Source organism: Panthera uncia, chromosome D4, assembly GCF_023721935.1.
Source record: "Panthera uncia isolate 11264 chromosome D4, Puncia_PCG_1.0, whole genome shotgun sequence".
Classification (NCBI taxonomy): Eukaryota; Metazoa; Chordata; class Mammalia; order Carnivora; family Felidae; genus Panthera; species Panthera uncia.
The window spans coordinates 42411235-42439017 of record NC_064807.1 but is presented as its reverse complement, the minus strand read 5'-3'; the positions used below and the strand labels follow the sequence as shown (position 1 = coordinate 42439017).

At 36.6% G+C, this 27783-nt stretch overlaps 1 protein-coding gene across 1 annotated transcript in view; it reads right to left on the bottom strand.

Annotated features, from left to right (window-relative positions):
* Positions 1-27783, bottom strand: part of ADAMTSL1 (ADAMTS like 1) — a 405773-nt gene that overhangs the window by 217054 nt on the left and 160936 nt on the right. The window contains exons 11-14 of the mRNA XM_049627010.1: positions 17010-17084; positions 13447-13604; positions 7765-7876; positions 4124-4262 (exon numbers count right to left, since the gene is read on the bottom strand). Coding sequence (XP_049482967.1) covers positions 4124-4262; positions 7765-7876; positions 13447-13604; positions 17010-17084 — 484 coding nt within the window. The remainder of the gene's footprint in view (positions 1-4123; positions 4263-7764; positions 7877-13446; positions 13605-17009; positions 17085-27783) is intronic.

Below are 27783 nucleotides of genomic sequence, written 5' to 3'. Positions count from 1 at the left end.
TACATTTTGAGGCTCTCTCGCCACATGATGGGTTTTACCCTTCGACTGGGAGGCAAAGATGATACAAAAAATCACACGAACAAACAACAGCAGAGAGAGGCATTAAAAAATGACAGAAGCTATGATTATAGCATGGCAGGCAAAGGAGAGGATTTTACATTTGATTAGATTCTAAGTGTCTTAGCTACATGAGAAAAGGTTCGTACTACAGTGTTAAATGAATGCAGTGGAAAACAAATTAAACATGCAGTAGATCATGGACAAATGCGGGTGGGGAGGGAATGCCTCTGGACTTCTGGAAGTGCCCAAATTGAGACTGCCACCAGAACGCCATATAGAGCATATGAGGGGATTAGTGAGGTCATAGCTCTGAGTCACCAATGAGAAACATTCTTAATTTTATCTAAAAGCCATTAAAATTTTAACTTCCCTTTCTCTTCCCTTCCATTGTAAGTGTTAAGCTTTGGCTTCCTTTTTGAGACCACTTTTGGCAAGGAGACAAAGTATTTTACCACTTCATAAAAATGACTGCATAAAAGACATCAGCAGAGAGCAACAAAGCTCTCTTGGGCTGGAACTTCTGGCAGCCAGGTAGGCTCAAATGTTGGTCTAGTAGTATAGGGGACTCATATTCCTGCCTCAGCAAAATGTCAAGTTACTATATGTCATGGATATTCAGGCTTGCTTTAGGATAGTGGAAACCAAGAACACTAAATTGCTGAATTCCAAGTGTCCGCGGTACACAGTATGATCTCATCGATGTTATGAGCTATAGACAAGACTGGAAAGCAATATAGCAAAAACATTAACACTGGTTATTTGTGGCCCCTAGGGATTATTAGTGAGTTTTATTGTTTTCATCATAGGCTTTTAACTCATCAACATTTCTTAGCATTAAGCATCAGAAAAAAGCCATAAAACCATAAAATTGTTTTGAAAAAAATGGGCTACATTTCAACAATCCCTTTAACTTCAAGATGAACCAATCCACCACCATGAGAGTCAGTGGATATTGTCAGTGAGTGAAATGAGTAAGGGATATCATTTAGTTCATTAGTTCAACTGTAAACATTTACTTATTATAAAGCAAATTAATGCAAACAATGAGGCTATTTTGGTAAACAGAAAAAATTGGATATCAAGGATTATGGCTAATGGTCATCATAACCAGTTTATTTCTGGTTTGTTTTGGTTTTAGATGTGCAGCAATGCAAAATTCCTATTATCTCAGAGAAGGAGCTGCTAATGATAACAGTTTTTACAGTTCACCTTGCAATCTTAGTATACCTATTTTTTCAGTTAAACAGACATACTGAAGAACTTAATGATGAGTGCAAAAAGTAGTTCCTTTGGTGGTATAACATTTTTACAACTGTTACAACAATTTTTTTTTTTTTACAATTTGGCTGAGTTTTAATAAGTTAAAATTAGTTTAACATGTTTAAATATATATACATATATATATGTATATATATGAACGTTTTGTGATTTATTGTTTAAAAATACTTCAAAATGTGTAAAATGAAATTCAGTGAAGCAACTCTATGGAATTATAGGTTCTGTAGACAAGGTCTGAAAGCCACAATTTAATGCAACAAACAACCCTCTCACCCTCATTTTCTGGGTGAAAAAACTGAGGTCCAGAAAGGTAAAATAATAAGCCTAGGGCTACACACTAATTATTTAGTGTACTTTTTGCTGTCCATGGTACTTCCCAGCCTTGACAAGCAATAAACTTGGCCTTATGAATGGGATTTTGCTTCAAATAATATATAATAGGTCCTAAGTCCTAGTCTCATACAGGTAAAGTGAACAAATATCTCAAGGGTTAGATAAAATAATTGTTTTGGAAATTCAAAAATATGTCAGCACTAAGAATGTCTACATTTTCCCTTTGAGGGTTTCTAATTTTAGACACAAGGGCCATAGTTTAATGTCATTGTGTCACTCTTGATTTAACTATTAGGCAGTTAAATCTGTAGTTAGGAAGCAGTTTCTTGAGGGTTCAACTCGGCTATGTCTAACAGGAGGGCAGACCTATTTTATACAGTAGGTGCTCTCGAACCATCACTTCTTATTTTCTCTCAGAATTTAGAAAGGTTGCTTTGATCCCAAGTATGCAAATAAAGTACAACGAATTTCCCAGTGATCCTTGAAGCAGCAAATCTACATTTCCTAAAGCAGTTTCCTCTTAAATCTCTCCTACTGCTAAGTCTTAATCTTTACAGCTTTGTTTAATTACTTCTGCATTGAAAAAAGCAGCTTCCTGACATTTGCCTCTAACTTATTTTTTCTTTCTCCTTAATAGCCACCTGTCCCAACATTTATACATGTGTTGTATTAGATGTTTTAAAATAACACAGGACACAGACAAAGCATAAAGTTCACAGGCAAACTTCTTTCAATATAGTATGGACTTTTGCTTTAGGATAGTAAGAAATAGGCCACAAATACTACTCCAAACAAGAAGAGAGATAAAACTCAGAAGCCAGAAAAAAATTGAGTAGATTAAAAACATTTTCTTAAAATTGTTAACAAAATGCTCTTATTTCACAACTGTCTTCCCTGGCCATCTCTTTATTGAAGTTCTTTTCCCCCAGATATGGGGGTGACTCCCCCATTTCTCCTAGAAATTCATACATAAATTTTGATGAAAGTGTAAAGACTTTCAAAGTCTTTCTCTGGCTGAACTGATCTGTCTGAATTAGGATAACTATGCTTTTCACACACTGGTCTTCTGGTATAGATATAATAAGTATATTATATACTTATTATATAATAAGTAGAATAATTTAAAAGTGGGGTTGAACTGCATTGGCTATAATCATCTTGGCTAAAAACACTTCATACTCTTAATATTTCCAAAGTTAAAAAAAGCCAAGCAAAATTTTAATACCTCATTCAGTTTTTATACCATATCCACTTTTTAATACATAATTTTCTGGTGTAATATGAGCCTAAATTAAATTAAACTTCACCTAAATTATATAATTATAAAATATCATTTTTTTCTGTTTTTTTTTTAATGAAAACATGTTATTCTGAGTTCAGTTTTATGAGCTAAGTATATGAAAGAGGCAATTTTGTATCACATGCAGAATTTAGAATTCATGAATATAAGACAGAGTACAAGAAAATAACTTTAGAAAGTTAACAGCAGAAAACACAAACTTCAAAGATAGAACACTTTTCATGCATGTTGTTCATGTAGTATTTCAACTATGTAAAAATTTTGTTTTATGTATACCTGATTACTCCACTATGATTTAAAAAATAATATTGAGGTGCTTCTAAGAAATCCAAGGAGCTTTGGAAAGGATATTTTATCTTTTGGTGTTCGTGATTAGCTTTGTAGGAGAAGAATTTTTTTATATCCTCTCTCATATGTTGAGGATAAGGAAGCTAATAAAGAGATTTACCAGGAAGTTCTGCAACTACAAAGGCAAATGCTACACCATGAACAGATTGTTGACCTGTACTTTTATGACTACTCATCATCTGAGATATTTCGTATGTCAGTCTGATCCTTAATCCTACAGATAACTGAGGGCCAATCAGATTTCCAGAAAGCAACAGTACTAGTGCAGGTGTCAAGTGTCTCTTTAAAACTCCTAATTAAAAAGACCTTAAAAAAAATCTGACTATTGCAAATAAGTCCTGCTTTCTCTTTGACAAAGTCAGGGTATGTTAAAATTAGAGCTGTTCTAAGACTGGTTTTGATTCTAGTTAATTACTGTGGACCAGGGTAAAATGGGTCAGTTGTGATCCTTACATATGGTCTACTCTGACCATGTCACTGATCAAGTGACAAAGTTAAAATGGAAGGAATCCTGAGAACATTGTGCCACCACCTTGGCCTGGACCTTGTTAAGGAGGGATACAAGTACCAGAATAAAAAGAAATCAGAAGAGAAAATAGCTCTGAAGAGTGCTCCGCAAGTGGAAACTCTGGAGACCCTGAGAGGGCATCATACAGCTTCAAGAACATGGGGCATGGGTACGGATAACACATGATTAGGAATGGACCCTGGACAGCAACACTTATTTATTTTTAATTAAATTTTTATGAAGCTGATGGAACTCAACTTATGTTTATGATAAATAAACTAGTAAATCTGACTGACCTGGCTGGACAAGGATCCAAGTTGCACTCCTGAAGTTTGGGTTTGGGTTTGATGTTCTCTGGGTAATAGTGACAGTATTGATCCGCAACCACACGGTTGCTCCGAAGATCATAACACTCAGCCGATGTCAGCTGGTAACCTGCAGTATCAAACCATCCAGGCAAGTTTCAACACACATGTCATATTAAAGTATAACATAATATACTTCTTTATACTTCTTGGCCATCTCACATTAATGAAAATTCTTCCCCAACACTTCAGTAATTTCCAGGACAAAAGACAGAAATATGGAAGGCTCATTAATCTTTGCAGGCCTCAAATACGATTTTTCCACTCAAATTGTAATAATCAAATATACTGTAAGGTTTGAACTACATAAGGGCATAGCTAGGTGATCAGACTCTGCTGTAAGTACTATTACTATTAACTTGTTTTGTATAATCTAAAAGTGTAATATGGATATCTGTATCCAAAAGAGATGACCAGTATTTATTTGCCAAGCATCTCATGCAAAGATGCAAAATTGCCTCCCTTGTATCTGAAGCACCAGGAAGAATAAACTCCCCAATCAATCAATCAATCAATCAAATAAACCCTAACACTGCTCCCCTTGATGAATGGGGGACAACGAAATACAGCACAAGATGGGGTCCTTCCAGCTGCCTGGGAACATTATTTTTGTCTAAATTCAACCTGAGTAGGCTAGGCTGAGAAGATGGAGGATTAAGATCCTAATAGTATCCATTAGGAATCCCTACAAAACAACAACAACAACCATAATAGTACCCCCCTACTGTTCAATTTTTGCTTCACCTAAAATCCTTTCTCATTTCTCTTTAAGTCTCCAGCCAATAGTTTTTTAGTGTCCACGCACAAGTTCCCACTGTTTAGAGAATTCTTTTAAAAAATAGCACTGCTTAGTAATGCTTCATTCCATTCATAATGTGTTTTACCTTTTCCACCTGCCTCTTTCTTGTCTTGTGGATTTCTAGTGAGGTGGTGATGAAGACTTAGAGTCTTAGAGTGAAAAATAAATGTACATGGAGAATTTTTTTAACTTAGGCTTTTTTTTTTTTTTTTAAATCATTCTAACCCTAACCAACCTCCAAAATATATTCTCCCTGGCAGGTGGTTGAATATTGTTATTGCTAGATATATGTTAGAAAGTCAGATTGAGAGAAGTTAAAAGACTTGCAAAAGATTTTAGGAAATCAGAAGAAGGATTATAAACCAGATTTCCTGGCTTGAGGCTGTGTTTTCAGACCACCCACAAAAATTAATTGTTCATTAAAGGCCTAAAAAAAGAGCTTTTAACAATTTTACTGTAAAGATGAAAAGCATGGAAAGTAATAGGTAAGAACACATGTTCCATTAAACTTTTTATTTTAGAAGAAAGCCAAAGAGCAAAATGACATTTTAAATAAGTAAATATACTTTTATTTTTCAATTACATTATACTCTAAAGCAGATAATGTTATGATAAGCTAACCATTTTACAATTTTCCATATAATAATTTCTACTCAAGGACAGAGTTTATCATGTAGTAAAATGTGGGCACAAGCAATAAGTATATTATATAACTGAGAATATGATTTTTAAAAATCATAATTTGTCAGCTTAAAAATGTTGCTGGAAGCTATTCGAGAGTGTGTGTAATGAAGACTTAGAACAAAAATGAAATAAAAGACCAAAATAGTCAGATAATTGTGTTTTCCAACGTTTCACAAGGTATTTTTAGCCACAATTGTTTACACTTAGCAAAACGGTCAACCAGCTGAATGTGGAACCAGAAATATAAAAAGGAACTCAGAGATCATGTTTTTAGTCATTGTCAAACTGGTCCATGAAGGGGGAGAAGGCTGGTTTCCACACAGCTCATATCTTTATTCTGAGCAAGACTCCTTTTATTTGTGCTTCCTAGTAAGATTTCCTTTGAAGAAAGTGTTTGATAGCTCAAAACATTTGAAGACCACTGAGGCTTCTACTTGTTCACTTAGATGTGAGGAAAATAAGGTTGAGAGGGGTTGGCTGTATGTGAATCTAACATTAATCCCCTTACTATATAGCAAGGCATCATCAAGCTTACTGACATTACCCTCTAACACCAGCTCTCTATATGAAATTGACATAGTGGGCATATTATGGAATTGATACTTCGGTCAAAGCATGGTTTTCATTTAAAAAGAAAAGAGGAAAAATAATTACCTAGAAAAATAATTGTTTACTTAGATTGCTTTCTTTGAAACTATTTCCTGTACTAGTCATTCATAAGTGTATCAAAATAACATTCTTATGAAACATCAAAGTAATTGCCATTTTACTTTTAAACAAAGTTATTTTCTCTTCAGGACAGCTAGAACAAATGGAAACACTATTGTGCTGAAATGCTGAGAAGCTTAAATTAATAGTTATTTAGCAACGAGGTAAAACACTTGAAAGTATTTCTGACTAACTGCTTTTAGGCTAATATCTAACATTGCTCCAGAGGACCTGATTTTTAGTGATCTGTTCACATTATGCAGATGAAGATGAATTATTTCATACGTTCTCACTATTTAAAAAAATAATAGATAATAATTTGTTTCCATTTTGAGGTATCATCCTTCTTTTCTCTTGTCAGAATAACCTAGTGATACCCATGTAGATGAGCTACTTAACACCAGCCAACAATCCGGTTTCAGTGAAGGTGGAGCCAGAATTTATTTGATATGCTGGTTTTTAAAGGAATATACAGACAATTTTATGCTCATTAAATCAGCAAAATTAAACAATTTCTTATAATCCACAAATACTGGCTCAATTGGCAATGAAACTCAAATATTCATACTCTGCTTATTACCCTTCTGGAAAGAATTTTGGTAATATATGCCAATAGCCACAAAAATTCTGAAACTCACTCTTGAGAATTTATTCCAAGGAAATAATTTGAAAGGAGAAAAGGAAAAAGAAACTTGGCTATTAAGTTATTCGTTACATTCTAAGAGAAAATTTAAGTGAACTAAATCTTCTATAAGGATATGGCTAAATAAATTATCATAAAGTAATTTGAAGCAATTACTATGTAACCATTATAATTGTAAAGGGCAGAAAATGGGAGAAAATATCTTTTCCAGTAATACAAAATGCTGTCCCTATTGCGGATGTGATGGAGCAGAGATAGGAATTCATTTGGTGACTTTTCAGGAGAGATGACAGGATAGAGCTTAACAATAACCGAGCTGAAGTCTACAGAACAGTGATTTTTTTTTTTCGGGTAATAAACTATTCCCTTTAATTAAATTCATCTCTGATTCTTTTTGAACACATTATGCTACATAGTAGGCCTGACAAACACTCTTCACTGGACTCAGGAATAAACAAATAAGTTCTGTTCAACTAGGTGAGTAGTTGATTCTCAAATGAACAGAACAGACTCAAGACCATTTCCACTAATGGGACTCTACGGACAGAAAATGTTCATGGGCCATCCTGACTGAGGTATCCACCTTACAGGTGGGCTTCCGGATTTGGCCCCATTCAGAATAAAGAATCTAACCCGTCACAGCACGAAAGTTCTTCCATGTTGAAGTGGCTACTTTTACAACAGCTAAGCCTTCCCTCCTAGAAGCCAACAATTCCTAGGCTAAGTCAACACCATTACCTCCTCCACAGGTTGCTGAGCAAGGAAAGAAATCTGTCTCCCTCCATCGGTGGATGATAGGCTGATAAAAGATGAACTGGACTGTGCTGTCAGCGGGCCCTGAGTTGTGGATCTGCAGGAGACAAGAGACAATAGCAAAGAGAGCAACTAGTATGACAGAGGGGTGCTTTCTTGGTTCCTTGCAACTCTGGACAAGAATGTATGGTAGCACGGATGGTTTCAGGCTGCACTGGGAGAGAAGTGGCCATAGCAATATCACCCATCTTACCAATCAACCATTCGCCATCACCACCATTGCGTTCTCAGTTCTTTTGCCACGAGCAACGGATAGCAATGTCTCAACTTGTGATTCTAGTAGGGTCTTTTCCCAGGACACTCATTCCCTTTCCCTCATTTACTTCCAACTTTTCTGGTATAACAGGAAAAATTATGGGTATTTTTAATTTCTATGTATGTACCTGTGTATGTATCTATGTGGATTTATAACGTAGGTTCAGAAAGAGAAAATTTGTTCTGAGAAAATGATAAATGCCATATACTGCAAGAAATGAAAGATACTATCCTTTGTTAACAAAAAAAATTAGGGGCACCTGGATGGCTCAGTTAGTTAAGCATCCAACTTCAGCTCAGGTCATGATCTCATGGTTTGTGAGTTCGAGCCCCACACCGGGCTCTCTGCTGTAAGCACAAGGCCTTCTTCAGATCCTCTGTCCCTCCCTCTCTCTCTCTCTCATTCTCAAAAATAAATAAACATTAAAACAATTTTTAAAAAAGAAACGAAAAAAATTAAAGAATTAAATGGCTCTGCCCACCCAGAGACATACATGGTGTTTCCTGGCAATTTAGTGACTCATACGTTTTCATGTGCAGAATTGCCAATTGGAAGCTTGCTAAAATGCTAATTCCTCAGCTCTTGTCCAGAGATCCCGGCAACGCAAACAGTGATAGTCCAAGTACCAAACTTTAAAAAACACCAACTTCCATTATAAAAGTATTTACTTTGAATACAACATGTGCTTATGGAAATGACAACTCCTTTGTTTTTCAAAGGGGGGAAGTGAAGCAATAATTCTTTAATAGTTCTTAAAAGTATAAGGTTGAGAAAACATACTTAAACTGAAGGAGCAATGCCTTGATTTCATGAAGACATAATAACATGTCATATAACACTGAGACAGTGGGCAAGGCTTGGACTATTTGTTATACTAAAGAAAGTTCCATGGACAACAAAGAGGGGCACCTCTTAACTTCAAGACAGTAGAGGAGCACATCAGCACATCATGTGGTCTAAGTCTTTGTTAGTGTTTTCAAGCTTTCTGCGGTCCTAGCTGCCCTTTACCGAGGATAAACTGATGGATTTAGCCTTCAGATTTAAAAAAAAAGACCATCTATTTTTCCACTACTGAGTTTAACGACTGGATTAAACATCTAGGAACACTGAAGAAACAGGGAGTAGGTGTTAAACCCCAGACCAGTTTTTGGACTTTGGAAGGAAAGAATATTGGAAATGTTCTTCAAATGATCTGCAAGAGCTGGAAAGGAGAAAGAAGAAAGTGAGAAAACTAAAGAATATTTCATTTTATGCTGGAATTCCGACCCATGGAACATCGAGGTCTTTCCTACTTAGAATAAGCAGTGATACAATCCCCGACTTTAAAGCAAAAACAGCTGAAGCAATACAGTGTCTTTCTTAAAAGGGGAGCATAGTTTACAGATTAATATTTTTCAATCCTATGTGTCAGATACAGGATACCTAATTGCTTGCTCGGGGATGTAGTATTAATCATATCCTTTGGAAAGTTTTTTTTTTTTTTTTGGTTGTTTTTTTATGTTTGTTTTGTTTTGTTTTTGTTTTAAGCTCACAAAAGCCTATAGCTCTCTTGGGATGTGTGGTTTCCATGCTGGGAAGGTATTAGAAGAGGACTCTCATTTGAACACCAGCTCGGTGAAAAAATAAAAAGACCAGAAGATTTATTTAGGCTTAGAGAAATGGATTGTTTTGCAGAGGTCCCTTTTGGGATGCTTGAAATTAAACTAAGTCCTAGGAAAGTGGAGGAAAAAACAAATACGTGGAGGATATAACATCAAAATCCTTGGAGAAACCGTGTTCTAAAATATCCGTACAGTGTCTGGGCTTAGTTTTTGATCTGGTTAAAGAGGCAAAAAGATGGAATTCGTCAAATTTTCAGCCTACTAGAAGTTATCAGTAAAACTACCTTACGTCCTGAGAGTAAGGAATGAATGTGAAGAAGTTTTGGTGTTAAGAGGGAGCCTTAGTAAAGACTATGTTGAAGTAAAGAAAACAAGAAGATTAGAAAGTATATTGTTCCTAATGAGCCCAATGAAACCGATGTACAATGAGCATGAATGCTGAGACTTATGCCTAAATTTGAAAAGAGATTGGAAGTGAACAGGGATGCTGTTATTTCAAACAGATAAAACCAATCATAATGTATCCAGACCTCTGACCACATAATCTTGTTTGACTCCTTCCACACTGATAATGTTCCTGGTTCTCTCTTCTCTACAGGTACCTTCTTCTTTCAATAACAGCCAACAACTGGGATGCCTGGGTGGCTCAGTTGGTTAAGTGTCCGACTTTGGCTCAGGTCATCTTGCATTTCATGAGTTCCAGCGCCATGTTGATATTCAGCACAGAGCCTGGAGCCCACTTCCAGTTCTGCTTCCCTCTCTGTCCCTCTCTGCCCCTCCCTTGCCCCTGCTCACACCCTGTCTCTCTCTATCTCTCAAAAGTAAACATTAAATAATTTTTTAAAAATAAAGCCAACAACTACCACAGCAACCAGCACTTGTTACATTCCTACCGCATGCAAGGTACATTTTATTTGTATTAAATCTAAATTTAGAACTACCCTGTATTATCTTCGACCTTTACATTATAATGAGAGAGATGAGTTTCAGAGAGATTAAGTGACTTACTCAAGGCTACACAACTAGGGAATAGCAGAGCTGAAATTTGAATTCAAGTGTGCCTTGGCTTGAAAGCTGCCATTCTTTTCAGGGCACAAAGTAATTTTGTTAGTTAATGTTAGTGTTGTAAAGATATAGGTATTTATTTTTAGTGGCGTCCTTGAACTGCTCTCCTCACTATCTTCTTAATTTTCATTTTAAAGTAGGAAAAGTATGTTTAAAATAAAAAGAAGAGGCTAACCTGATGTCTAACTTTGATGGACTAATTGTTTCTTATAGAGATGAGCTGCCATGTTCCTTTCTTCTGGTTTTATTAATTCTGGGCGTCTGGGACCTTTGTTATCATTAGCTCTGGAGCTTTACAAACCATACGGCCTCAGACATCAGGTTCTTGTTCTCAAGAGTATGTTGAAAGCTTCAGTTTGACACATTAGGATTTTGTTTTAGGGAGCTAAACACATCTGGCATATGTAATTTTGGCCTCCTTAAGTTAATAAGGAAAAAGAATGTTCTGAACCAAGCTTTTCTTCCTATAATTACAATGATTCAGTGTTTCTAATTTAAGGACTTCTCATACTGAAAGGAAAGAAGATAAAAACTGGTCACTTTCCATAGCAACTCACTGCACTGTCATGATAAAGTCACAAGGCAGGACCAATGTGTGTGTGGGTAACGGATGAACATAGATCCCTGTAAAATCAAAGGAATCAAGGAGACATTTCAAACACATGAAAGACATCAAGTACACAAAGGATCTCTCAGTTGATGTACTCTGAAATGCCATATCTTTTTCTTCTCTTTTGGTTAAAGGGTAGTTTGTGAGCCTTTGCTGTTCCCTTCCTATGTTCTTTTCTCTCACTGGTGTTGTAGAAACTTTTGCCTGAGACAAGCCAGCAAGAGGCTGGTAGAAGTCTCCCTATCCTCCTTGGCTGCTGAATTATGAACAGATTTATGCTCAAAATTGTTCAGAAAGACATATTAAGGCATTATTTCTGCCTAATACTCTAACTAATGCAGATGGAAATCACAACTTTTCTACCACTTTGGTGGCTTAGGTACTCATCGCTTTTCTCTATGACATTCTTCTGAAATTTCTCAAATGGGTACAAACTGAGCAGGTCCAGCCATACCTTAGCAGTGCTCACAAGTAGAGCTAAGTTGGAAGTTCTAGTGAAGGATGTGCCATGACTGCAAAAGACCCTTTTCTGTTTGATAAAGCCATTTTCTTTCACTGGGGCTGCAGTTTCAGAAGGATGCACATAGCATGATCAGGAAGAAATACAAAGGCCTAAACAAAGGCAGTAGCAGCAAGGATGGAGAAGAAAGAATAATCTTGGGATGGTATGAAGGTAGAACTGACAAAGTTTGATGGCTAGCTAGGGGTGTATCGGAGAAGGGGAAATCAGTGAATCAAAGGTTTCTGATGTGGCTGGGTAAAGAGCATATTATTCTACAAGATAAGAAATAAAGAAGATTAGGTAGGTTTCTTCTAAAGATTAGATTAGGGCTAGACAAGTCCAGGTTTGGCTATGTTGTGCTGGTTGTGTCTATGGGATATCCAAGTGGTGATATGCAGAAGGCAGCTAGATATATGGTGTGTGTCAGCAAAGCTGTGAACTACTGGCATGTGAATAATATTATTCACATATTATTATTGTTATTCACTTATTGTTATTATTATTATTATTATTATCAGACATTATTGAATCCAATTGTATATTTTTAGTATGTGTTTTAACTCTTGCAAGGCCACCAGGGAAATTAACATAAATGGTGTATTCAACAGCAGTCTAAGGGTTTCAAAAAATAAAGACATCTTTCAATACTGTACTGTATTTGCATATTTAAATAGGATGATTTAACTATCAGCATCATTTCTATTGTGAACCATATCTGCTGGTTTGTAGCTTCTTGTTCACATGAATGTACCTGGCATCTGGACTGGGTTAAAAAGAGCTACCATGCAGATGGAGAAGGAGAAGAGTGATCTGGAACCCTTCTTCCATCCAACCTCACTGACTATCACATTTTCCTATATGCATTCTTACTTCCAGCTGCCACAGGGTCATCAAGCCTTAGCTTAAATCAAATGTCCTCTGGCTCCAGGTCCCATGATGAAAAATTTATGGAGTCCTGGACACATTACAAGTTTTACAGCTTTACAGCTGAAATCCTTCAGGTCCTTCTGACCCACTGAAAGAAAAAATATGTTTTATTTTATTGTGATTCCCAAACATTCTTCTAGTGTGTACATTTCTCCTACAGAATGTATATGTTGCTTCCAGCAATGTGTTTTATATTACCTTGAAGAGTAGGGAACCTCTGATAGAAAGAAACAACTTAGTCTTTTTGCCAGTACAAGAGAAACCAGAACTTGTAATTGGAAGTATGACCAAGTCTATGGATCATTAGTTTGTCTTTCTCTTTGACTGAGAACACTTTATGAGTTGGCAACTACATCCTAATTTGTTTTAAAAACAGTTTATATCCTCCAACTAATGATATGTTGGTCTTTGGGTCTTTTTATTAAATAATATACATATACACACACCTAAGAACTTTCTTAGGGCTTTAAAAATATATGTTCTTGAAAGGTCCAGGAAATATATGTTCTTGAAAAGGTGATGTTGAATTAAACATTTCCTGGGTAATAGGATTTCCAAATCTATGCCCAAACCCAAATTCTCTCTCTCTCTTCAGGAGATTATAAATAACAGTTTGGATGTGCCTTGAAAACCTAAAGGCACTTACCTTGACAATGAAATCTGCTGTGAGTGGTCCAGTCATTCTTAGAATCTCTTTGTCTGGAAATTTCTGGAAGTCCACACTAGAATTGTCCACAAGAAAGGTGCCTGTTGAGCTGAGACTGCTTTCACCTTTAGCCCCCTGCAGGGTTTTGGTTTCCAGATCTACATAATCAAACACATTTAAAGGAAAGAAAGATGTTCCCAGGGCTACCATAAGCAAGCATATTTCATAAAACAGCCTACAGCTATGAAGGGAGAAGTATCCCCCTTGATACAGCTGACACAGTTGACATTGTGATATAAACAAAATTTATGGGCACCTCTAGATCACAGAGTTTATGTTGCAAATGAAATCATTTTAAAACTCATTGGCCAGGCATTCAAGGCTCCCGATCAAAAGATAATTGACTCCGTGGATGACCTCATTTGGGTACTCCAATTCATCACAATCCTATTCCTTTCATTAAACCATCTCCCATACATATCTTACTGATTTCGGTCTCTATGGCTCTCTGTCTAGAATACCCTCTAGTTTGCTTTCTGATCTGTGAGATCAAGGGTACTCTCCGAGTTCTCCTCAGCACCCATGTGACTTTATATTCACACATTACCTTGTGTTTATTTGTACTGTCTGGTTTCTTACCACATGTGTGCTGTTGTGCAGAAGAAACTATAGTAATGAGGATGAGGAAGTCCCATTCTTTTTAGTTCTCTCTCTTTAAAATCCTGTTTGGTACCTGATACAGTATTATGTACATATATGATATTTTGTAAGTGTTTAAGAGAGAAAGAGGAACTTCTTGATTCCTGGAACATTCCAATCTGAATTTGGCCAATGATAAAGCCTATGAAGCATCTTTGATTATAGGAAATCAGAGCAAGCTGAGGATTATGGTAATTATGCTGCATATTTCAGAGCATATTAAATTCTCATGTGGCTGAGAAATGATTTGGAATAACTTCCCACTGTATGAAGAGAGATAGACTAAGTCAGTGTTTCTAAAACTTGCATAAGAACCCTTAGTTTTGGCAGTGTTTTCTTTGGCAGAAGGATAAAATGTCAGGTGAGGCTCTGGGTGGCCTACCCCACATTCAATCAGAATGACTCCCCTCTTCCGTGTTTTGCAGATTGGGGTTCTGGGACCTCTTTAGGGTCTCTGGAGGTACTAACGTACCTGTACTAAATTATTCCAAGTGTTGTCTGCTTCAAGCTGGAATACCAACAGGTGAAGAATGTTGGATGTTCAATGTCCAGTGAAATGCCCACAACCCTTGGATGAAATCTGTGTAGCCCTTCAATTGGAGTAGGTCAGGCTCCATCCCCTTGCCCTAGAGAGAGGTCCTCACAGAGAGCATAGGGCACATCAAGGGAGAACTGGAGGGGAAACCACAGCTGTTGTAATCAGAGGAAAGCCAACAGCATGGGATCTCCTTCTTCTAGCCTTCATTCCTCAAGCTGCCTTACATGTATGTGCACTAATTTGTAGAAATATCTTCAAGACACAAACCAACTTAGTTTTGGGAAAATCCTGGGGGTCTAAGTCTGATATGAGCATCTGATTTAATTTTATCACCAGGCCTCCCAGCTGTACTTCCCAAGGTACTTCTGATTAAAGGTAAGCTGGGGTTGGACCAGACTGCTTAGTCTTGTTCTGGTTTGCCCCTAAATATTTAAGGTTGGTCCCATACTCGACCAGCTTCTGGGAATTAAGTGCGAAGGGTTACAAGAGAAACATGGGGACCTTTATTTACATATTATATTATATTATATTATATTATATTATATTATATTATATTTCAAACAAATACCAAATACCAGATGCCAAAAAACCCCAAAAAGTTAAAGTACATATATACTGTCAACATTATGTCTGTTGGGGGGAAAAAAAAAGCAAATTCCATTTTTTTTTCCATCATTTGTAAGTATCATCTGCAGCTCTACCTATTGAATTTTTGGGACAATTAAACCAAACAAAGATAATTCTTTAGCTTCTTAGTGATCACATAATTAGGAAAACTGGGAGGCTAATACATTTATAAAAATGAATTTCATCTTAAATGGATTGCTTTAGGTTCTTTCTTCCACATTGAGAAGTCAGTCCCAAACTTGGTGATGATCTCCGCCTGGATGTTTTATTCTGAGCAGGCCTGTCACTGCTCAGAAAAATACTATTTTTGAGTGGGGCTGTTACATGAGCAGTTACCTCTGTCCAATCCTCCAGGGGAAAAGCAAATCATTTGAATGGTGATAGTGTACACACATATATCATCCCTGACATGTGAATACTATATTTTGGGGGGTTGTTCAGGGTTAGAAAAGAACTTGGATCCATATAAGGTGACTTATCAGTTTCTTTTGGCTTTGCCTGAACTGTACCTTACTTATTCCTTTCCTTCACATGACCCCTCAAATCCTGCCTCTCCCATGAAATGTATTTGTTTTTATTTTTAGAAAGACTATAGTAGACTATCTGAACTTTCACAGGCTCCAATTTATCTTCCTCTTGTTTGTCTTTCTGGAATGATTTCATTTATAATCCAATTGCCAAAAGATAATGCCTGCTACCTAAATTGGTTTCATAGGCATGTGTGTGGGAGGGGAGAAAGAAGAGAAGATGATAGATGGTTCTTAAAGAATCCAGGAATAGTCACAGTGGAGATCAGAAATGCTCAAGGGACCAGCTGAACTGAAGTCTTTCAGTGTAGCTGAATTTTGTACAAAATACAATATAACTTTCATACCCCCTCGCTGGTTTATAGCCTATAATTTTCTGCTAGTAATTTATGGGTCTACATCTAAATAATACTAAATGCTAATAACAAAAAAGAAAAGATATGGCTGTGTACTACTGCCTTGCCATGACTGAAGATCAGTTCTTTCTAAATTCTGGTGGAACCATGCTACCACTTGATCTTTAGGGATTTGATTACCCTTCAGTCCTGAATCCCAATAGCCATCTTTAATATATAAAGGCTTTGCATTTTCTTTAGTACATGGGATGTTTAGTTACACCACAATGGTTTTCTTTAAATGCCCCAGGGTTAAAGTTGTTTGATGCTTCTATATTCCCCTGAGTTGATAAAGTAATGGAACATGAGAATAGAAAGAAAGAAAGAAAGAAAGAAAGAAAGAAAGAAAGAAGAAAGAAAGAAAGAAAGAAAGAAAGAAAAGGAAAGAAGGAAAGAAAGAACGAACGAACATAGGAGAGGGAGGGAAGGCTGGAAGGAGGAGGAAAAAAGCAAGGCAAGAAAAAGATGGAGACTGATCGGAGGGGAAGAAGAGAATGAGAAATAATATGCACAAAAACATAAACATGTGCTTAACTCATGAACAACCTACTGGGAGCATCTATTTTGTGTTTTTTAGGATGACTGTGGTTAGAGATAATTACCCTGAGGTTTTTGCTATCTCATCAGGCAGCCAAAAGATAAACAGAAGCACTCAGAATATCATATTATGATAGAGTAGAAAGATTTGCACTTCTGTATTTTAATCTCTTCTGGGAACAAAAAATAATAATGACTAAAATTCCCAATACTCAAAGGAAAGCAACTGAGTTTACTTACACAAGTGATCAGGTCCTTTTAAGACAAGGCGAATATGTCTACTTCCATAGGGAATAGCAACCACAGTATCATCCACTAGAGAGAAACAAAGCAGTATCTTTAAACCACATAATTTGATACAAAATTATTGATTGGCTCCTATATAAAGGCACTGACTTATGTACTCCTCTAAATGACAATTTTTAAGTGCCTGAAATATGAACACTAATATATGGGAATCAAAATTTCCATTTTCCTCAAAATAAAATATGCCAGTGAAGTTGGTCAGTAGATAACTTACGGTTGATATGGCCACCATATGTGGATATGGATATATATATATATATATGTATACATATATATATATATATACACATATATATACATATATATATACATGGATATATATATATATATATATATCCATATGATAGATTGAGAAATGAATTTGTAGGTTTTCATTTCTGATTTTAAAACTGGTTTCACACTGCCAAATTTCTCCAGATTACAAAATGAAAATAAATTGTAATGTCCAAAGAAGGACTTTATTATATCAAAACCTGGATTTCTTTCTAGCAAAGCAATGATCTTGGATTAGTAGGACACATAAGAATAGGAGAAAACAAATTTGTTTGCATTTGTTAAATACCTCGAGGGCAGAAATCATGCCTTCTGGTTCTTTCATATCCTTCACCCTATCTACATCTATATATACCATATATAGGTCTCAGAAATGGCTATGAACGTTTCCCCCCACATACTCTCTCTGCTTGAAACTTAAAAAAGAATTTTTTTTTGGCTGAATCACAGATAATTTAGAAATGGGTTACTTTCACCCTACTTGTAAACTGAGCCTCAATTCATTGGAAGCAGTCCCCAAATCTACATTTTTGAAAAAAAAAATTAAAGGTATATCACATGCACTGCAAACACACCACCGACATTCTTCCTTGTGACATTTGTGACAACAATACCTCACATTTTCATGCCACTGAAGAGTTTCACTTACACCTAAATTATACTATTTACCCCTTCACCCAAAACTTGTAACATAGGCAAAGGGGATGTTACCATCCCCATTTTATGATGAAGAAATGAAGCCTCTGAGAAGTTTAATGAGTAGCCAATGGTCAAAAAATAGGAGAGCATTCCAGAAGACAAGGGGGAAAGTAAGTATTTTTAAATTCACCAGCATATTCGCAAGCTCTGTGGGATTCTCTGTTTCACATATATTTTTCTAATATTAAATATTATCATACTCTTTGGAAAAATTTAGTTTCAATAAGAGTAATCCTAAAAGGTACCCATTTTTCTGAAACTTAACATCATTCTGTCTTTAAGAGACTTTGATTTCAATAAACGAACCTCAAAAGTTCTCTAACTTCTCTGATCCTTAGTTTCCTCATTTGTAAAACAGGGAAAATGACACTTCCTGCATAATATTGTTGTGAAAAGATACAGAGATTGATATCGATATATAGCATGGAACACAGGAGGCATTTTATAAATATTACTTTCCTCCTTCTATTCCAAATATCCTTAAGGACAGAAACTGAGAGACTGTTTATTTTTACTATGTTTTTAAACCCTCCGAGGCCCCAGCACATAGCCAGTTGAATGAGAACGAAGAATCATATGCTCTCAATTCTTTTCCTAAGGAGGTTACATTTATCAAGCCCTCTACAATATTGAACATTCTACTCACAGTACAGCCTTCTAGCTGTTTTTAATGTCATACATTGTTGAAGAAAAGGCTGAATTTCAGATAGCCAAGAGTTTGTGGCATATAAGAAAAAAAAAAAACATGTAAGGGGAATATAGAAAAGGAACAAAAAATATTCAGTCTGGGCCCATAGAGCGTTAAATGCCTTGCATAAAGACATGGATTTTTAAGTTTACAAAAGAAACTCAAAGCAGTTAAAACAATGGGATTTCTGGAAATAGAAAGGCTTTGTTTATCCACAGGTCATATAAAGTGCAAGTAAAAGGGAAGCTTTCTGTTCGTCCCTGCAATGCTCAGCGGCAGTCTTCTGGCCCACACACTACTCAGGCAGCCTCCCTCTTGTTCTGTTGAGAAGGGACTCACATTCCACATGCTGGGGCATTCACCCCAGCTTCTGGCTGATATGCTAACTTTTGCATGCTCCCCAAAGAAGAAGGGGAGAAACCCAGAGGGTTGTTGGGGGAAGAGGCTACGATGGAGACTGCGCTTGCCTAGTCAAAGCGAAACAGGGAGCAACTCAAGCTGGTACAAACTTGAAGACTCAGCAGCACATGATACAAGAGGTATGAAGAGTCATAGTATATTCCTGTATGGTTCTGTAAGAACTCAAGGGCACCTAGCAGCTCATCAGGCAAGCAGCAAATTCATTATTTATTCCACAAATATTTTTTTAGTGTCTCCTGGTGTCAGGCCCCATGTTAGGCACCAGAGATTCAGTGACAAAAAAAGGCAAGCAAAGCAGCAGCTGCACAAAATGGTCCAAGAAGAAGGGACCTAAGACAAAATCTGGAAAAACACTACACGCTATACCCCGTTCATGGAAATTCACAAAGCACATTGATTTCTTAGAAGCCCTGAACCAGAGAACCTCATTTCATTCTATTTAATCCAGTGTATCCCCAAAGGGTTTACCCAGAGAAATTGTTTATATATCTTATCTATTAACACTGGTTGATACATCTCAAAATATGATTTAAGAAATGGTGATCTTAATTTGACAAAAGACAGGAAAAAAATTAATTGCATATTCTGCATGTTGATAAAAAGCCACCCTTTGAGTTGTATATGTATTAATAATGGTCTTGTTTAAGGATAAATTCTCAATTATTAGGGTTGGGGGAACTCTTCTATTTGGCAGCTATTACAGTAGTGAGTACAGAATGGTGTTTAAGATATTTGAGAATGTGTGGGCAGTCTGGCTTCATCACCTGCCTCCTTAGTGTTTAATTCATTAGGTTTGGCTGGTGAGGCAGGTGCTCCATCCTCTCTCACTGTGATTCACATTCATCCGGGTGCCCTTTTCAAAAAAGGCACACTGCTCTATGATCAAGTGCATCTGTCCTAATCTATTCTGGCTTTGTTGACAAAACCATGATGCTAATCTTTAGGACACATTTCTAGGTTATTAATCAGCAATTCTAGAAGACCTGCTTCAGAGATCAGATGACCTCTTTCTCAATTAAATTGATAAGCTTTCCCTGGAAATCATAAATGCTGTCATTTCACAAATGTGGATTGCAAATGCTCTTTCTCAAGAAAATTGTTCTCAAAGATTGTACCTAAAATATTTCGTCAAAAATCATAGCTATATGTGTATTCCACATCTTTCTTTTTTTATTTTTTATTATTTTTTTAATATGACATTTATTGTCAAATTGGTTTTCATACAACACCCAGTGCTCATCCCAACAGGTGCCCTCCTCAATACCCATCACCCACCCTCCCCTCCCTCTCACCCCCCATCAACCCTGTTTGTTCTCAGCTTTTAAGAGTCTCTTATGTTTTGGCTCCCTCCCTCTCTAACCTTACTTTTTTTTTCTTCCCCTCCCCCATGGTCTTCTGTTAAGTTTCTCAGGATCCACATAGGAATGAAAACATATGGTATCTGTCTTTCTCTGTATGACTTATTTCATTTAGCATAACACTCTCCAGTTCCATCCACGTTGCTACAAAAGGCCATATTTCATTCTTTCTCATTGCCATGTAGTATTCCATTGTGTATATAAACCACAATTTCTTTATCCATTCATCAGTTGATGGACATTTAGGGTCTTTCCATAATTTGGCTATTGTTGAAAGTGCTGCTATAAACATTGGGGTACAAGTGCCCCTATGCATCAGCCCTCCTGTATCCCTTGGGTAAATTCTTAGCAGTGCTATTGCTGGGTCATAGGGTAGATCTATTTTTAATTTTTTGAGGAACCTCCACACTGTTTTCCAGAGCAGCTGCACCAGTTTGCATTCCCACCAACAGTGCAAGAGGGTTCCAATTTCTCCACATCCTTGCCAGTATCTATAGTCTCCTGATTTGTTCATTTTAGCCACTCTGACTGGAGTGAAGGTGGTATCTGAGTGTGGTTTTGATTTGTATTTCCCTGATGAGGAGCGACGTTGAGCATCTTTTCTTTTTTTTTTTTTTAATTTTTTTTTTAACATTTATTTATTTTTGAGACAGAGAGAGACAGAGCATGAACGGGGGAGGGTCAGGGAGAGAGGGAGACACAGAATCTGAAACAGGCTCCAGGCTCTGAGCAGTAAGCACAGAGCCCGACGCGGGGCTCGAACTCACATACCGCGAGATTGTGACCTGAGCCGAAGTCGGACGCTTAACCGACTGAGCCACCCAGGCGCCCCGTTGAGCATCTTTTCATGTGCCTGTTGGCCATCTGGATGTCTTCTTTAGAGAAGTGTCTATTCAGGTTTTCTGCCCATTTCTTCACTGGATTATTTGTTTTTCGGGTGTGGAGTTTGGTGAGTTCTTTATGGACTTTGGATACTAACTCTTTGTCCAATATGTCATTTGCAAATATCTTTTCCCATTCCGTTGGTTGCCTTTTATTTTTGTTGATTGTTTCCTTTGCAGTGCAGAAGCTTTTTCCCTTCATGAGGTCCCAATAGTTCATTTTTGCTTTTAATTCCCTTGCCTTTGGGGATGTGTCAAGTAAGAAATTCCTGCGGCTGGTGTCAGAGAGGTTTTTTTCCTGCTTTCTCCTCTAGGGTTTTGATGGTTTCCTGTCTCACATTCAGGTCCTTTAACCGTTTTGAGTTTATTTTTGTGAATGGTGTAAGAAAGTGGTCTAGTTTCATCCTTCTGCATATTGCTGTCCAGTTCTCCCAGCACCATTTGTTAAAGAGACTGTCTTTTTTCCATTGGATATTCTTTCCTGCTTTGTCAAAGACTAATTAGTTGGCCATACTTTTGTGGGTATAATTCTGGTGTTTCTATTCTATTCCATTGGTCTATGTATCTGTTTCTGTGCCAATACCATGCTGTCTTGATGATTACAACTTTGTTCACATCTTTCTATAGAGTATTTTAGATTTGTTTTTCAATCTTATCACATGTGGATTTTTCTGTGTGATTCATTGCTGTATCAGAGAAAGGTGATAATGATCATTTTTGAAGAGGCAGGATTTCCTATTCTGATATCTGAGTTTGCCTTATTTTTAGACCTGTTGATATGTTTATGTTTTTAAGGACTTTTCCCTCTAAGTCTCTGGGACTAGTAATTTTCTTTAACAAAAGAGTGATTGTTAATGCAGTTGGCTACATATAGAAATAGTATATATAGTAATAGCCTGCCAATCTTAAGGAGGTTTTAATAGTATATTTTTTATCTTCATGCCAATTTTATTACTCTTAAAACATACCCAATAAAATAAGCGAGGCTGAGCATTTGAGCCCTTGAAAATTTCCCCCAGAGGTCATCAGTAATTACACAATGGAGGACACACACCCAACACACAAAACAAGACACATCCTGCTGGACTGTTGGGAACTTCATCCTTACAGTTGCCTAGGTCAAAAACTTTGGAGCCATCCTTGACTTCATATTCATATATAATCAGTTAGAAAGTCCTATTGCTGTAGGAGTCAAAATACCATATTTCATTGATTCTAAGAAGAACAGTCTTTCACATTTTAACGTATGTGAAATCAAAATGCATCCCACGATCAATGCTGCATTATATTCTCTCACCGAGGCAGTAGTCCTGCTTTAGTTACCTTTTCTTGTACAGTTGCTAGCACTAAAACAACCAGTATCAAACTTGCAAAATGGGTGTCAGAAGCTTGGAAGAAGATTCTAAGATAATAGTGGAACACATTTATTTAACCTTTTGGAACTAAACAGTTATGGAGGATGTAGGGAGATGAGGAATCAGAAGTATTTAATAACATTGCCAAAGTGCAGTCAAAACCCAGCTAGCCATACACACTGCAAACTTGAATTAAGAGCCCATCATTAAATCTTCTGGTTCCTCGGTGCCTTGCTGGCTCAGTTGTTGAACATCTGACTTTGGCTCAGGCCATGATCTCATGGTTCGTGAACTCGAGTCCCACATTGGGTGAACATGAGCCCTGCTTCGGGTGAAGCCCATCTCTCTCTCTCTCTGTCTCTCTGTCTCTCTCTCTCTCTCTCTGTCTCTCTCTCCTTGCTCACTTGCACCCTCTCTCTCTCTCTCTCTCAAAAAAAAAAAAAAAAGACTTCTGGTTCCTGACAAGATCAAATAACAGCACCCAGACTCAATATTCTGCCTGGAAACAACCAACAAGTCAGAAATTTATATAAAACCATGGCTTTCATGACACTGGGTATCAAGTAAATAAGGGCAGCAGTCCCTGAGAATCAGGAAACAAGGTAGGTGAGCCTTAACATTGCCCCAGCTTTGAAAGACTTTCCAGGCTGCCCCTCAGGAGGTGGGAACTCCAAGCCCGGAGGATTCCCTGAGTTTAGGAGACAAAGCCAAGAATCCAAAAAGATCAGTGGCTGGAGTTTGAATGACAGACTATCAGAGAGAAGAGAGCAACACAGAGACAATTCTGGAGATTTAAGAGTATTCTCCCATCATGCTGTACACCCAAACTTGTACAGTGATACGTATCAATCATTTCTCAGTAAAACTGGGGAAAATATTTACATGACATACTAATAATATATGCTATTATATATTTAAAAATATTCTCTTTGGGTAACCAGCGGCATAACCATGCAAATCAGAACATGGGTATAAAGAAACTACCTGAGGCTAGGGAAATAACAGCACAAAAGAATTATAGAGATGAGTATCTGGCATGCAGATAGGGCTGGGAATAGTATCTTGTCCCACTAGTCAGGCTAGAAAACTTTATAATTCATGGGACACTGAACATTCAAAGGGTCTTACTTTAGTAGTAGGGGACAATTAGCACTAGTCAAACATGGCTTTAGTTTTGCCAACCAAATTTTAAGACCCCCAAAGATCAAACTGATTCCAAGTAACTTCATTGCTTCCAGAACAAAACTCAAAAACATGTATAGGAATACAAAAATATCTAGTATACAAGAATATAAAATTTGCAATATCGGAATCAGGTCAGAAATTACCAGTATGCAAAGGAGCCAAAAAAATTACAGCCCATACTGAAGGGAAAAGTCAATCCATCAAAACACAGGAGAGACATTAAAATATTTACTATAACTTTATTCCATATATTCAGGAACTTAAGTACACACACACACACAAATCTCTAGGCCCAGAGAATTTCAATGGTGAATGATGCAAAGCATTTAAAGAAGAAATAGCATCAATATTATGCAACCTTTTCCAAAAAACAGAGAAATCACTTCCCAACTCATTGTATGAGGTACCCAAAGATGGTGTATGAAAAGCACACTACAGAAAACTGTCTCTCATGAGCATAGATGTAAAAAACCCTCAAACAAAACACTGGAAAATCATATCCAATAATCTATATAAAGAATAATACACTATGGCCAAGCAGAGTTAATCCCAGGAAAGCAAGACTGCTTCTTTATTTGAAAATCAATTAATATTATCCATCACAACAAGTCTAAGGAAGAAAAACCACATGATCACATCATTTGAGACAGAAAAAGCATGACTAAATTCAACATCCATTCATCATAATAATTCTCAGCAAATTAGGAAGACATAAGAACTTCCTCAATGTGATAAAAGGTATCTTCAAAAAACCTACAGCTAACTTCATACTCAATGGCAAGAAACTGAATGCTTTCCCTCTTATAATTGGAAAAGAGATTAGGATATCCATTCTTGCTTCTTCTATTTAACATCATATTGAACATCCCTGCCAGGGCAATGAGGCCATAAACATAAGTAAGTGGCTTATGACATGATAAGGAAGAAGTAAATCATCCTTATTTATAAAACAATGTGATTGTTTATGTAGAAAATCCAAAAACTCTCAGAGTTAGTAATTGGATTAGCAAGTTTGCAAAATACACAGACAACAGACAAAAATAAACTATCAATACACAATTGGAAATTGAAATAAAATACCATACAATAGGGCAAAAAATTCAAAGAGGTACAAATTTAACTAAATACAGATATGTATGCTGAAAACCAATAAAAGCTGATGGAAGGAATGAAAAAAAAGACCTAAAGAAATGGGTAGCCATGAAATGCTCATAGGTTAAACTCCCCACATACCAATTTATAGAATTAGCAAAATTGTAAATCAAAATTTCAGCAGGATTTTTTTTATAGATATAGACAAACAGATTGAAAAATTTATACAGGAAGGCAAAGGAATTAGAACAGAATAGCCAAATGAATTTGAGAAGAAGGGCAGAGTTTGAGGAATCAAACTACTTGATTTTAAGACTTACTTTAAAGCTATAGTGGCCAAGACAATGTGGTACTGGTGAAGGATTGACACATAGAGCAGAACAGAGAGTCCAAGAAGACACCCATGCACAAATGGCCAGTGGACTTTTGACAAAGTTTTAAAGGGAATTCAAGACAGAATAGGTCATCTTTTCAACAAATGGGGCTGATAGAGTTGGACTTTCTAATACCAAAAAACATAACCTAGATATATCTTATAATACCAAGATATACTTTACAAAAAAATTAACAGAAAATAGGTCATTGATACAGAGCTAAAATATAAAACTGTAACACTTTTAGAAGAAAATATAGGAGAAAATTTGTGACCTGGGATTAGGAAAGGAGTTCTTTAATACAATGTTAAAGGCACAGTACTGGAAAGAAAAAATTGATAACTGGTCTTTATCAAAATTAAAAGTTTTTGCTCTATGAAAGCTAATATTAAGCAAGTTTTGGGGGGAAAGAGTAACTATTGAGAGAAAATATTTTCAAATCACACATCTGACAAAGGACTTGTACCCAGAATGCATAAAGAATTCTCAAAACTCATTAGTAGGAAACCAAGCTACCCATTTAAAAACTGGGCAAAGGACTTTAACCAACATCACATCAAAGAAGAAATAAGCACCTGTGTAGTAGCAGCATAATTTTGCCCCCTCACTCTACCAGAGATGCCCATGTTTTAATCCCCAGAACCTATGAATATGTTATGTTAAGTGGAAAGGGGGAATTAAGATTGCTGATGAAATTAAGACTGGTAATAAGCTGACTATAAAAGAAAGAGATCATCTTGGACTATCTGGGTGGGTCCAATGTAATCACAAGGGTTCTTTAAATTGGACGAGAGAGATGGAAGAAGACATTGGAGGTAGAAGGAGATGTGAAGATTTTACACTGCAAGCTCTAACGATGCCAAGCAACTTAGATAACCTAACAAGCTAGAAAGGCAAGATCAAAGAAAATGAATGAACTCTTAGAGTTTCCAGAAGGAACAGAGCTCTGCTTAACGTCCTGATCTTAGCTTAGCAAGACCCATTTCAGACTTCTGCCAGAACCATAAAATAACAAGTGTGTTGCTTTAAGACACTAAGTTTGTGGTAGTTTGATACAGTAGCAACTGGAAACTAATAGAAAATGAAAAGATATTCAACATCATTAGTCACCAGGAAAATGCAAATGAAAACAATGATGATATACTACTTACTATGCACCAATTAGAATTGCTGAAATAAAAAAATACTGGCAATATTAAGTGATGGCAAGAATGTGAAGCAACTGAAACTCCTACACATTGTTAGTAGAAATGCAAGATAGTAAGCTACTCTGGAAAACTGTCTGGCGGTTTTTTAAAATGGTAAATATATACCTACCATATGATCTAGCCATTATACTCCCAGGAATTTACCCAAGAGAAATGCAAGCATATGTCCATATGAAAATGTGTATATGACTATTCACAGCAGCTTTATTTATAAGACCTCCCAAGTGAAAACAACCCAACCTCTCTGTCAACAGGTGAATGGATAAACAAACTACGGTATGTCCATACACTGGAATTACTATACACTAGTGACGCATGCTACAACATTAATGAATCTCAAAAAAATTATGGTGAATGAAAGAAGCCATCTGGAAAATAGCATATATTGTATAATTCCATTTATATAAAAGACAACTAAATCTATAGTGACAAAAAGAAGATCTGTGGTTGCCAGGGGACAGAGGCAGGAGAGCAGAAGGGATGAATTACAAGGGGCACAAGAAAGTTTGGGGGATGATGGATATGTTTATGAGCTTGATCATGGAGATGGCTTCACAGATACATGCACAAAGTTAAACACTTTAAATATCTAGTTTATTGTATGTCATTTATGCCTCAATACAGCTGGTTAAAAAAATAATCCAGTACCAATGGATTTTATTTCTTTCATGGATTCATTTAAAAATGCTGTATTACAAGTACCCCCATGACATGTGGAAATTGAGTCCAAAATGATTAAAAAGAAATTGAAATTTGACAAAAAGTTTTATTTTAGCTTTATTTACCAACTTATGAATTTATTTCAGGTTTTCTGTATGTATGAGTAATACATAGTTTTTAAGAAATCCATATCTAGAGGCACCTGGGTGGCTCAGTCAGTTGAGCGTCTGACTCTTGATTTTGGCTTGGGTCATGATTGCAGGGTTGTGGGATTGAGCCTCGAGTCAGGCTCTGTGCTGAGTGTAGAGCCTGCTTAAGAATCTCTCTCTTTCTGTCTCTTTCCCTCACTCTCACTTCTCTCTAAAATAATTTTTAAAAATGTTAAAAAATGTTTAAATCTCAAGTAGATTGTTTAAGAGCTATCAAATAAGAACCCTAAGTTGTCAGGAGGCATTGTGTCACAGTCTCTTAATTTTCTTTCTTGTGGTACATAAAATACTGGCACATCTTCTAAT